The sequence below is a fragment of the Tauraco erythrolophus genome, chromosome 16 (assembly GCF_009769465.1).
Source record: "Tauraco erythrolophus isolate bTauEry1 chromosome 16, bTauEry1.pri, whole genome shotgun sequence".
In the NCBI taxonomy this organism is placed as follows: Eukaryota; Metazoa; Chordata; class Aves; order Musophagiformes; family Musophagidae; genus Tauraco; species Tauraco erythrolophus.
Genome location: NC_141480.1, coordinates 627467 through 640939, shown reverse-complemented (window position 1 = coordinate 640939; position 13473 = coordinate 627467). Strand labels below are relative to the sequence as shown.

General features: G+C 56.4%; 1 protein-coding gene across 1 annotated transcript in view; it reads left to right on the top strand.

Moving 5' to 3' along the window:
* Positions 1-9553, top strand: part of SH3RF2 (SH3 domain containing ring finger 2) — a 31763-nt gene extending 22210 nt beyond the window's left edge. Inside the window, exons 4-8 of the mRNA XM_086621373.1 lie at positions 1491-1585; positions 3578-3748; positions 4951-5168; positions 7925-8292; positions 9260-9553. Of these exons, the coding sequence (XP_086477499.1) occupies positions 1491-1585; positions 3578-3748; positions 4951-5168; positions 7925-8292; positions 9260-9553 (1146 nt within the window). The remainder of the gene's footprint in view (positions 1-1490; positions 1586-3577; positions 3749-4950; positions 5169-7924; positions 8293-9259) is intronic.
* The last annotated feature ends 3920 nt before the right edge of the window (positions 9554-13473 follow it).

Here is a 13473-nt window from a genome sequence, read left to right as displayed (position 1 = left end):
GTCAACATATTTAGGGGAGTTTTATCTGCACGTTCTTCAGATGTTTTTGGAAAAAGATTAACATTTCCCATATCTAATAGCTTTAGTCCCAATTTTTTACCACTCATTCAATCACCCAACTATGAAACACTAACCCAGTTTGCACCAGCAACCAAATGAAACATCTCCATGTCTTGTTCTTGGCATCTGGGAGCTCCCTCCAGCCCGCAGAGCATGCTGGAGATGGAGGTGCAGAGTTTATCGCCCTCAGAGAGGCCATCCTCTCCATCTGCAGGGCACGCGAGCAGGATGGCTCTTACTTGAGAAGCTGGCGTTTGTAGAAATTTCTCCTATTCATCCCACTGGATGGCCTTCACCCTTCGAGCAAAAGCCCCGTCTCCTCGCAGTCCCCTCGCGGAGGCAAATCCCCTGCAGAGATCGGTGCTGTGCCAAGGGGGCAGCTGCCTGTGGTGGGACCGTGCTGCAGGTCTGGCACGGCACGTTCAGGGCACACAGTCACCCTGACAGCAGACACGGGGCTGAGGTTCCTCCCTGGAGCATGGAAGACCCCTTACGAGAGGACAGGGTGGGCATTAGGGTGGCTGGTACCTCTCCTTAGGTGCAAAATAATGGTGGGGAAAGGCCCCCGACCCAAAGGCGAGACGCCGCTGCCCATGCCCTCGCGCTGCCCGCGGCGCGGCACACACCCCCTCGCCCGGCACGGGCTGCGCTGCCTGTACGCACAGGTCTGTGGAGCACCTCGGGACGCCAGAGACATGGTAAATAGCCTTAATAATAGTCATTAAAAGATCACTGGGGCAAGGACTGTATTATTTAGGGTTTGGACAATGCCGATACTCTAAATAAATAACAAGTGGAACAGCAGTGATTACACCAGTCCTCACCTGGCAGACGGGACGGTCTCCTCCTGGTTAGCAAAGTCTGGGCTCGGAACACTCCTTTCCCAAACTCCTCTCCCTTCCTGACGCAGGCACCAGACACAGTGGGCGAACCCCAGGGACTCACCTTCTCAGAGCCAAGAGAAAAGGGGTGAGAAAACACTGAGCGCAAGGAGAGAGGCAGAGCAGTGTCTCCCCACTCGAGTGGATCTCATACCCATGAGATCAGCAGCAACTACAGCTTTAGGGCTCCAACTTAACACTCGGAAGTCGTGGCTGTTGACAGCCCCCTCCCACACCAGGTTACCCACCCCGACAAGCTCCTGATTTACAGGACAGGATGAGCACCACTAGTCCAACCAAGCCATGCCCTGGAGAGTGTCTCGGTGTTGAAGTGGAAGGACCATGAGTCTTCCTCTTAACGCCTGGTCATATTTTTTTTGTCAAATGCTCCGAACTCTTATTTCTCCTGAAAGGTCTTTGGTTGTTTTGGTTTTCAGGGGCTTTTGGTGGGTGAAGCCTGTCCAATGTTTGTAGCTGCTCTTCCAGTGGCTAAAATTAGCCCACGCTCAGGTCAATATATTGTTGTCTTTGCTTCCTTCCTCCCTGCAGGTCAGCGCGTCGTACTGCCCTGCGCCAGGACCACTGGGGCACTCAGCGGCCATCGTCACCCTCCCCCACCTGCAGCACCACGTCTCAGCTTACCTGTACGTAGGGGAACTGACGTGTGTCGGGGGGTCATGTCATTTCCTGTGCCTTCACCTGAGGCTCCTCCAGCCAAAGGCTCCTGCGAGCCGGGAGGTAACGGCGGATCAGAGCGCAGCTCTGGCGCCCTGGGACCCAAGTGCAGATCCACGTAGGAATGTACGTGGCTGGTGTAAGCAGGGGGTCGCAGAGACTTCATATCACAGCTGGATTGTTATATTCCCACCTGGTGAACCGTCCTTGCACCTTCCTACCTTACTTCAGTATCTAGAGATACATCGTTCTGCTTATTTGTCAACAGCACCTTTTAATCTTTTTACATACAAAGAAACTAATTACTCCTTAAGTGCCTCTAGTTATTTATTTTAAAAGAGGGGAGGTCACTGGTGTTCTAACGATCCAATCTTTTGAAACTTTCCCAGAGTTAAAATGTGCAGATAATGTATTGCTACGGTTTGTTTTCCTCCAGATAACGTTGATCAGCCTGGCACTGTAGTAAGCTACCTAATAACAACAAAATAGCAGCGAGCCATGTTGGTGGTAATTAGCACCTCCACAGTATCGAGCCAGACCTGTGGAAACACCGGAACACATGAGCAATCCCTGTAAATCTGTTCTACGCTCATGACGTTTGCTGTTTTCATGCAAGAGCATAGGCCTTCCACGACTATTGCACACACCTAATCCTGAGCACAAGAAAACTCCTAAGACCTTAAAATAATTTGCAGAATGAGGACTGTAGGAAAGTGTTCAATCGGCTGCCTGTTTTGCACAGCTCCTTTTTCAACCCTACAATATCAAACCAGTCTCTGCATGTCCTGCCCTTCCCAGTGAATCTCGTACAAAGGGATGAAGCGGTGCAGAGCTGGGACACCTGACGCTGCCCCTCGCCTGGTCCGTGCACATAACAGAAGGAGAAGTCACTTTATATAAAGATGGTGTTTCAAGTCAAACTCCCAAGTGATTGTTCTGAACAACAGGGAGAGAGAAACCTTTTTTAAAATTACAAGGTAGTCCTTGGCGATCTAGACAACTAGTCTGTTGTTTCTATTTTTTAAATAATATCTGATAATGGCTGTATTGGTCTGTAACTCATTAATATTTGGGAGCAGATCACATTCCCCTTGGAAAAAAACCAACAATAATGAGATTAAATTAAACATGTTACACTAGAGACAAATTCAAGTTCTTTGAAGAACAAACAGAGGAAAGTTTGAAAAATATGCCGTTTTCTTTTGCTGTGGTCTCACATGGTTCACTGTGGAGAACACGGCGTCATCACGCAGTTGTAGTCCCAGAATCACAAGACGGGTCTAGCGGAGACCTCAGACTCGTTTCCAGCCCGGATCCCCCGCTAGCCCGGAGCAGAGCCATGTGCCCCCGCCTTCGCCCACTTCATTCTCACAGGTGGCAGCAACTGCAGTCCCGGTGTTGGGTCCGGTGGCAGGGAGAGGACGGGGTTGGGGTGCGCGTTGCTGTGCGAGCAGAGCTCACCCCGCACCTCCTGCCGCCCCCGGACGATGCTCGGGGCAGGCAGAGGCCGAGCCGCTGCCTCGCCGCCCGCTTCAAAGGCAGAACGTGTTCCTGACGCTACCGCTCGGACCGAGCTCCCCCCGTGCTCCCCGCGCTGCCTTGCCGCAGGACGGGCACTCGTTAGCCCTTGGCCAGCCATTCCCACGGAGCACTCGCCGCTCTCCTCCCCAGCGCTGGCGCCCGTGGCCGGCGCTCCAGGGACAGAAACCACCCATGGAGCTGCTTTGTTCTCCACTCCTGGCGGCTCTTCTTTTATTCATATCCCCTTTGGCTTAAAGTTACAGGCAGTTTCTTCCCTGCGAGCTCTCTGCACAATAACGGCGGCACCCAAATATCTGATGCGAGTGCTGGCTGCAGTGGCTTCAGGCAGATGGCACCAGTTAAACCCAGGAGCTCCAGGACACGCTCAGGCCATCCTGCTGTGGGCAGTTCCTGCCTCCCCTCACCCCCTTTCTCCCCAGGTGCGTGGCTCTCCACTCCTACATGGCTCACGGACCAGACGAGCTGGAGCTGCAGAAGGGAGAAGGGGTCCGTGTCTTCGGGAGGGACCAGGACGGCTGGCTGCGGGGCATGTCCCTCGTCACCGGGAGAGTCGGCATCTTCCCCAGCAACTACGTCGCTCCCCTCTTCAGGTCTGCTTTTCCTTACATGAAATAAAAATCCGTGGAGAGGGGGTGGGTAACATGTAGGATTTGGGATCTTCTTGTTCCCGCAGAGGAATCGCTGCGAAGGATCCCTGCAGCACTAACACGGGCCGGGGACTCCTTGCCAGGCAGGATGCCACCCAGCAGCTCTCACTCCTTGTGTTTCTCCATGTAGGGACGCGGCCGCATGCACCGCGTGGGAATCACATCTGCCTCCAGCAGCCGGGTGTTGCGGCAGGGAGAGCCCAGGGAGCGGGGGGGGCAGCAGCGTTCCCCTTGGAGCGATGAGCAAACAGCACATCAGCCTTCATCCGCTTGGTTTAGCCTGGGATGTTGGCAGAGACACCAGCAGCTTCGCCCGTGACTGTGTCATTCAGCCCAGGAGCTCTGGCCAAGCCCCGTAGGTGACACAGCCGGCACGTTCTGAGCAGTGACTCTGGGAGCCGGCACGAACGGCAGCGTGTCTGCGCTCGGACTCGCCTTCTACTCCTTTTAGATGACTCCAGTCTTTTTTTTTTTTTCCTGCCAGAAGGGAAACCACAAGCTGACAGCTCTTTTACAGTCAAAACGCTGTCTTTGGAGCCGGCGTTTAAGCACTGAGCTCCATTGATCTAGCTAAACAAACGTGCATAAGAAAGGGCAATAATTAAAATATACAATTTAGGAGAGGAAAAAAAAAGTTGCCTGTGCCCTTAGTTGCCCTGAGGCAGGCTCAGGTCAGGCAGAGAAGGGAAGGACAGTCTAGATGTAGTGCTCTGCTTCGGCAAAGAGGAAGCGGGGCTAAGTCAGGACACCTCTGCCAGGGCTGTAATTTCGTTATTTGGAACAGGGTTTCCACGGCTGGAAGCTCCCTACAAGGTCCAGCCCCATCTGCAGGAGCAAAATTTGGGTAAATTACAGAGGGAGGGCTGGTGTCTGGAGGTCCCTTTTGAAATGCCGTGGGGTTACTGTAACGAATCCTAACCCTATTTGGGAATAATTTCGTATAAATCAGGTGCAGAAAGATGAAATCCCTCATTATAATGGAATCAGGAACCTGAACTAACTGCATCATCCACAGCATCTCCCACCAAAGCCCTGACTCAGGAGCAGAGCAGGGGCATCAAAACCACTAAGTTCCCTGTTGGGCAAACTCCTGCTTTCTTTACAAAGCCCCAAGTCCAGTCTGAGCTTATTTTCTTTTCAAACAGGAAATCCAATCTCTCCGACTCAAAGATGCCTTCCCTGTACGCCTCGTGGACGCTGTCAACCTCCTCACTCTCCTCCCAAGGGAGCATCTCGGAAAACGGCCTGAGACAAAGCAGACCTTTGAAATCGGCGCTGCTGCCCGTGCCCGTCACCTCGCCCGGGAGGAGCGCGGCCGCGGGACAGGCATCGCTGCGGCGCAGCCGCGGCAGCACGAGGAAGAGTAAGTGCTTGGGGGTCTCTGGGATGGAGATGCCAGACGCATCCCTCCCAAATCTTACTGGCTGCCTGCAGTTAGCACTGAAGCCATAAAAAACCAGAACTGCAGGTTGGCAGAAGGGCAGCTCTGCCAAGCCAGCCTTACCAGGGCCGGGCTCCTGCATCAGGCTGAGCCTGATGCGAGCAGAACGTGGCCATTCCGGGGACACGCATGGCATCTCCCCGCAGCGCAAGGTGGGTGGGCAGGCGGTCCCAGCTGACACGCCGCGCTTGCAGACACGGAGTGACTGCGCTGTCGCCCAGCAGCATCCCCCTTGTGAGACCGGCTCTTGGGAAGGGCCTTTCCAGGGAATCTCGTGGCAGCTGGGCTGCAGTGCCAGCACAGGCAGCGTTATCCCGCCACTGGGCAAGGGGCTGCGTGCGAAGGAGAGTGAGATTTACCAGGCTGAGCGTAGCAGAGCCTGCCCAGCCTCTGCGGATCCACCCTGCAGGCTTTCAGGGGAGGGGGCAAAACGCCCAGGGGGGGTTAATCCCCTGCAAAGGCAGAGATGCAGGGCTGGGGCGATGCCAGCTGGGTCACCCGCACCGGCCGGCGCCGCACAGGAGCGTGGCACGGCTCACGTCTGGGGGAGCAGCTGATCACCGTGTCCTCAACGGGCATGGGACCGCGGCTCAGAACACATCGGTTAACCAAAAACGTTGGAACAACAGAGAAAGGGAGGCTGTTAGACGTGAAAGTATCCTCGTGGCAAACAAAGAAAATGAAATACGAACTCCAGCACTCCTGCGCCAAGGCAATATTAGTCTCTAAAAGGGACTTCTGCCGTGATTCTGGAAAATGTAAATCAGTAAATCCAACCTTTGAAATCCACAACACCCAGCAACAGGGCACTACAACAGTAGCTGAAACATCAATACACAGATATGGGCAGAAATAATCCCTAATTATACACACACAGCCTTGTGCCCTACATTAGCTTTTGTGGCTCTGGAGAGGTTTCGGAATTGTCACAGACAGCTCTTTGAGAGCTCCAACTCCAATGCTCAGAAGCCATATAAAAAAAGGTTAATTTACAGTATTATTAGGAATTATTAAGAAAGGAACTCAGAACAAGAGAGTAAAACTCAGTTGTGCCATTGTAGGAGTTCTGGCAAACTCATATCCTGAACACTTCACATATTTCTGGTACCTCAAAAAGAATATAGTAAAAATCAGGAAAAGTATACAGCAGGATGATCAAGAGAATAGAATAACTTCTATTTCAGGAGAAAAATATTTCATCTTGGAAATATCTGAGATGCATAAAATCATGAATGGCCTGAAGGTGAGAAAGGATACTTCACGAAATAAAAAAAAAAAAAAAAAAAAAGAGAAGCAGGAGTTACCCAGGGAATTTGTGAAGTCAAAAGCCTTGATGTAGTAGAGAGCCAGAGGGAAAAACCTCCATATCAGCTAGATTTTTCTTCTTCTCCTTCTCCACCAAGATCCAAAACATGTTTCCCATCACACATGCCAGGGGCTGGAGGAAACCCCCCGGCGAGGGAGGGAGCCCCAGTGAACGCCCCGTGGGGCAGCCGGGGGCACACCGCTGCCTCTGCCCCACTCTGGGTATTTTGGTAATTTCAGGGGGTTTGACCCAGCACAGAAAAACGCTTTGCAAAGGCTTCTGCAGAGCTCCGTTGGTTATATTCCTTCCGGCAAGGCTGGCAGGGTTTACCTTCAGCCCACACGTGCTGCTTTGGAACACATCTCCATGTGCATTTGGGCAACGGAGCGGCGCGCTCCCCCGCGGCTGCGGGCAAGCTGGGCTGGGGCGGGCAGAGCCCCTGGCAGGAGGAGGCGGGTTGCAGGGGCCGTTGTCAGTGGGTTTGCACTCGAAATCGGATTTATCTTAAGAGTTGTGTTACTGTGAAGGACTCATTCGCTGTGGCGGCTCTGTTGGGGGGGGAATTGATCTTGTGAACAGCATGAAACTGCGGAAGAAATAGTGTGACTTCCCGCACCACAGATGGGAAAGCAGCTCTGGGATGGAGCAGCCAAACAGGAACAACGAATGGCACGGGACAGCGAGGGCTCAGGAGGGCTCGGGAGCAGGGATCCCGCTGGCAGCTTGTCCCTCCAGCAAAGAAACCACGCAGGAAGAGGGCAGGGAGCACCCCAGGCCCTGCGGGACCTCAGCATTTCTGCTCCTCTGCAGCACATGCTGGTGGCAGATGTCCCGTGTCACCCACCACGGTCACCCCCCCTCAGCCCGTCCCTGCGTCTGGTCCTACCCGCTCATCGGGCGCTTCCCCGGCGCGCCTCGGGAGCTGGGCAGGAAAACCCGACCGTGCCGCGCTGAGGCCGTGCGACCCGGTGTCGGGGTTAACGCGCTTCAGCGTTTGCACCGAGAGCACCCGCAGTGCCGGAGAAGGCAGGGAAAGCTCTTGGAAACCAGATCGGTCCCATCCCAGACAGAAGGATTTCCGTGGCCTGAGCTGTTGTGCAAATACAGGGGGATGGAGGGCTTTGGTCTGCTGGCCCGGCCAGTGTGCCCAGCGGCATGCCCGCCCGCCCAGGCGAGGCTGTGGAGGCAGACGGCATCACCGCACACCGGTCCCAGTGCACGGGGGCAGGAGGGTGCTGATCCCTGGGAGCTACGACCCCTCAGCATCCCCGTGAGCGGGGCTGTAACCGCTGCTCACGCCCGCCTCCGCTTTGCCTGTGCCACTGGGCATCCCTGCTGACTCACTGCTTTCCCATCGGTTCTTGCTCCCCAGACGGATCCCTGCAGAGGCCGGGGCAGGCTGGGACCCCCGTGCACGTCGCCGGCTCCCTCAGGCGTCCTCCCACGGCCGCCACGCGGCCTCAGCAGTTTCAGCTGTATCAGCACATCAGCCTCCAGCCGCACAGCATCGCTCCCGGCGCCGGCACGGCCGAGGCAGGAACGAGGCCAAACTTCTCCCACGACGCTTCGCCGGCGCTTGTGGTGCGAGGAGCAGAAAGCAGAACCCCCTCTGTGTGCAGCTCCGTGATCCTGGATGCCAAAGACCCTCCAGCAAAGAGCGAGGCAGCTCCGAAGCCGCCTGCATCAGCCCCACCATCCATCCTGGTGAAGCCAGACACCTCCCGCAACAGCGCCGAAAAGGTACGGCCGTTACCCGCTGCTCCAGAGGGACCCCCGGTCCTGCTGGGACCCACGTTCCGTGTCAGCCCGACTCTGACTAGGGCCAAATCCCTGGAGGGCTTCACTCCATTCTCACCAGGTTTTCTTCCAATAGAAATCACTGGAGTTGGTACCTGCGCTAAGAAATCAGGTATTTGTGTTGCTGACGCTGCTGTTAGATGAAGCCCCTTAGGAAGGCGGGATGCTGCCTACAGCAGGGTTGCTGTAAACCAGTGTTCAGTCACGACCAACCCTCGAGACTTTTCTGAGGTCTTAAATCGCACAAGAATCCCACCGAGGTCCCGGAGAGTTTGGGAGCGAATGAGCAAAGGCAGACCTGGGAGTCAGACCTTGTGTCAGGCTGGTCTCTGCAGAGCTCCCTCCGTCTCCCTCACATCGCTTTGGCTGAGCCATTGGAACAGAAATTCCTTTCCCCTCTGGCAGCCAGAGGGAAATTCATAAAGATAAAATCGTTCTGCTAATTGCCCTCGTGACAGCTTCCCTCTCCCGTGGCACCCAAAGAGTCAATCGCTCCATGAGCCCCTGCAAGCCCAACCAGCCTCAGAGCTCCCATCATCAGCCGGAGAGGAACCGCGGGCTCTCCGGGAGGGGCTCGGCAGGACAGGCCACCCTCCCCCCCGTGCCATCCTGCCCCCTGCTCTCCCTCTGCCCTCTCTCCCAATAACTCGGCTGGTGGCTGTCCAGACTGACTCCGCCAGGTCCTGGACAGCCGGTGGCACCGCCGCACCTCGCCGTGCCCTTCCCTCGTGCCCTCTTCCACCTGCTCTCGGCTGCCTACCGCACCGGGCTCCTCCGCGGGTGTCCTCTGCTCGTGGGAAGGAGCCAGCTGCCCCCTCAGCTCACCCTCCTGGTTCTCCAGGGCAGATCCTGGCAAGGAGGGCAGGCAGGGGCTTTTCCCACCATGACTCTGGTCCCCTTCTCGTTGCAGCAAGTGAAGACGGTGAGGTTCCAGAACCACAGCCCGCCGCCGCCCAAGCGGCACAGCCTGCAGCCCTCGCCGAGCCTGCCGCGTGGCAGGACGGAGCTGGTGGCCGCGGCGGAGGCTCTGCTGCCCGATGCCAGCCTGCCGGGCCCCGAGCTGGCCGTGCTTTACTCGCCCAGGACCAGCTCCAGCCCCCTGCACCAGCGCCGAGCGCTGCACCCGAAGGCGCTCTCACTGGACCTCTCCGGGCAGCTGACCTTCCCCGTCAAGAAGAACTACAGCAGCATTTCTGCCAACTGACTGGGTACCTCCTCTGCCCGCTTTCCGTCACGCACCTGCTCCTCTCCTCCCTCCGCGAGGGCCGAGTGCCCCGGCCCCCACCAGCCCGCCGCCTCCTCCGCTCCCCACCCCGTGGCGAAGGGCGCGCGTTCCCCATGGCCCCACACCACCAGCGCCCTCAGGACCTGCAGGTCTGAGGCTTGCAGAGAACTGGGATTGCTCCGTGCAGCACCTATCCCTGCTGCGCCGAGCGCGGCCGAGGGAGCCCCGCTGCCCCGGGGCTGCTGCCAGCACCATGGAGACATGAGGGGGTCTGTGGCATCCACAAAACCCGTGTTCTTTGGTGTCACGTCCAGCTGCCCATGTGGCAGTGGAGGAGGAGCAGGAGGGGGAAGAAAGCCTGCAGGTATCAGAAATAGTTCAGCTTGTTTTGATCTCCTCGCTGCTGCGGGAAAGCCCACAGAGATCAGAGCTTCAGTTCATCACCTTCCTGCGTCTGCAGGATAAAAAACCATAAATCGAAACCAGCCCGTTGCTGGCTGACGGCTCGTGTTGCCTTGCGAGGGGGGTTCCCCCAGATTCCTGCTTAGGTTGGCTGCTTGCTTGCTTTTCTGTTTGGGTTTAGCCCAGGAGTTTTAACATGGAATACAGTTTAAAAGGAGAGGGGAAAGGGACAATGGAAAGGGACATGCCATTACCATCACACTCAGACTCTGCAGACAGGGGTATTGAATCTTGCTTCTCCTCATTGCCTGGTTTCCTCTAATTACCCGTCAGCTACCTCCTGGCAGTGCAGGAGCTCACTCCAACTCCTTCCCACCACCCACCCACCCAGATTTTGCTTTTGTAAATACCCTAAGAGTAATTCACGGGTTTAAGTCTACATTAAGACACATGAAACGTCTACATAACAGAAAGCAGAACTGGGCACTCACCGTGCCACACTCTGCCCCTCCGCCACGGCAGCACCAGCTCCAGCTTCCAGCTGATCCCATTTCATGCACCCTCCTGCGCAGCCCTGGCAGAGCCGGAGTGCCGTGCCGTGCTCGCCAGCTGGACCACTCCCCAGCAAACCCGCAGTCCACAGCTTCGGTTTTCATACGTTGTTTTTATTGCTGGTTTATAGACCAGCAATTCCCGTCCCAGCCACAGCCCCCAGCTGCCAACCTCCCAACAGCGGTGGCTGCGCTGCGTCCAAACTGCTGTAACATCACATCCTCGGATAACTGCACACGAAACCCAGGAAATTAACTCCGCTGGTCAATGGAAACTCGCCGAGGCACTGGCACAGCCTCAGAGAAGGACGTTTTCTTCTTGAACTAAGAAAAGGGAATGGATAAAATCATTTGCAGTCTACGGCCCCCGTTCTTTTACGCTTTCAGACGTTTTCTGTTTGCGGAGCAGAAGCCGGTGTCCGCCTGCAGGGATTTTCAGTAGCACAGAAAGCGCCACTGGCACAGATCGGTTCTTCACCTTGTGCTCTGTCACTATTTAAGCTCCTGCAGAGAAATCCTGACAAACTGAAAATGTGCCGTTTGCCCAGGTGTAAAAGCGGTGCGAGCTGCAAATAAGAGGGTGAACAAGACTCTCAGCAATGCCCCCTCAAAGAGAGCGAACGTTTCAGAGAAGACATGCTGGTTCTTTGCTGAAGACTCCTCTCATCCCTGTAAAACTACACCAGAAAAATTCATAAGCTGGCTCTATAACCAAGAACACCTCCACTTCTCCCAGGCACATCTGGAATAAATAGAATTGCATTAGGGATGCCCAGGACCAGCTCGGGCAGCACGCTACCATGTTGGCTTGGAGGGGCAGGAGGGGCTGCTGCTCACGCCCGGCCCCAGATGCGATCACTTGGCATGACCAACACCAGCTCGGCGTGACCAACACCAGCTCGGCGTGACCAACACCAGCTCGGCGTGACCAACACCAGCTCGGCGTGACGGGGTCCGCAACGCGCCGCCGCAGCAGCTAACGCATTTCCCAGCCTGACCTCCCGTGAGGCTCGCGGCCGACGGCGGCACGGGCGGCCGGAGCTACACCAGGATGGAGTACGCAGATGGAAACGCTGGCAAAGGAAGGGCAAGGAGGAAGAGTGAATCCCAGCTGAATACTCGGGAAGGAAGGGGAGCTTCCGTGTTTTACTGCCCTGAAACAGACAGTGACCTCATCTCACACCACTGTAATGGAGCCAAGGTCCAACAGGACCGCCTGGTCGTGCAGTGTGCCGAGCGGGGTGACGTGGCTGGAGCGGGCTGCACTGTGCCCCGGGCAGGGGGACGGGCCGATCCCCCCGCACGCTCCACTGATGCTGATCCCGAGCTTTTACACTCCATGGCGAGAGGCAGCCGCGAGGCGCTGGCTCCAGCAGAGCCCGGAGTGCCCCGGAGTGGGACCGAGACAGTGGGACTCTGCAGTGGCTCCAACCGAAGATCTTCCCTTGTTACTGTCAACTCACCCTGCCCTGCGAGACCCCGGTGCCATCTCACCCAGAGCTCAGGAGGAGCGTTCCTGGAGACCGGGAGCACATCCCGAACTGCCGACGCTCAGGAGGGAGCTCAGAGCAACCTGCGTGCAAGAGGGGTTTGAAAATGAGGGACAAAAAGCAAACAACAAACTGGAACTCACTGGGGGCTTCAGACAGATGTACGCTGGAGAAAGTCACCATGCAACCTTCGTGCCCGAGTGGGGCAGGTGCTCCCCCGCGGGGCCGGAGGCAGAGCCAGGCACCGAGGGAGAATGTGAAGTTCAGTTTGGGGCTGCAAAACAAAAAGCTCAGAGAGCAACAGAGAGAAGTGAGGGCAGCTCCGTTCCTCCCGCCTCGGCCCCAAACCCAGACAGGAGGTAAGACACCATCTGCTCTGCCCCAACTCATCAGACACACCAAGCTTCAGGGGACGCCGAGAGCATCAGGAAAAGCCAAAGGTGCCCAGGATGCCTTAAGACCCAACAAGCCATAAAGTCTCTCCACACACCTGGGCTCAGGACAGCCGGCTCCCACGCGCGGTGCCAGCTCAGAACTTGGCCTTTCACGCCGCAAACCCACCCCCTCGTCCTCTCGTATCAAGATAAACAGCAATAACGTTTCCAGCGCCCTGCACACAGGGAAGCCTGCAAAACTGTTCGGCCCCTTACACGATACTGAAGATTTCAGACAAATACGCCAAAAAGCACCACAAACCTCTCCCAGACTTGGCCCTTAACCCGCTGCGCTGTGACAAGTGGCAGCGCCGGGCCGGTGGGGACGGAGAAGGCTCTGGCACACGCGCAGTCATGGGCAGTGGCAGGGAAAGGAAGCGCTGACAGCGATATCGGGGCTTTGGTAAAAGAGCAGACGGCTATTTTGGGGCAGATCTCTCAGTTTCTTGCACAGGATATTTCAGTGCTTTGATGCTATGGTGATAAGTGTCCTAAATATATTCAAAACATGTAGGGAGAGAGAACTGAAAACAAGACGTGTTTAAAGCAACAGCTCTAATAAGCAGCTTGTTCCCGCAGACATACCTGCCCACTGGTTCCGGACTGCTGCCCACCGTGCAGCACTGCCAAGTCCTCCTCACCCCCACTCCTCCCCTGGCAACGCCCAGGAGGAAGCGCCTGCACTGCGTTATGTCACCAAGGAGCATCCCGAGGAAGAGGGACTAGAACTCAGACCTTTTTCTTCCCAGAGCCCAGCTAAAGCAGAACCTCACGGAGCTGACGCGGCGCTGGCACGGAGCTGTGCCAGGGCCCGGGTGCAGCAGTGCCCCCGTGGCCCTGCTCCACGCGCAGGAGCCGATGGTGCCAGGGAGCAATTCTCTAAGTGCACCAGGCTGAAAACGTCTGCTCTGGAACAACGACTCCAACCGCCGGCGCTGTGCACGCAGAATCACCACCCCGGCTTCTCAGAGCACGAGTGAACGTGGCAGCTTTTGTGCCAGCTTTGGGCTGCTGACCTGAAG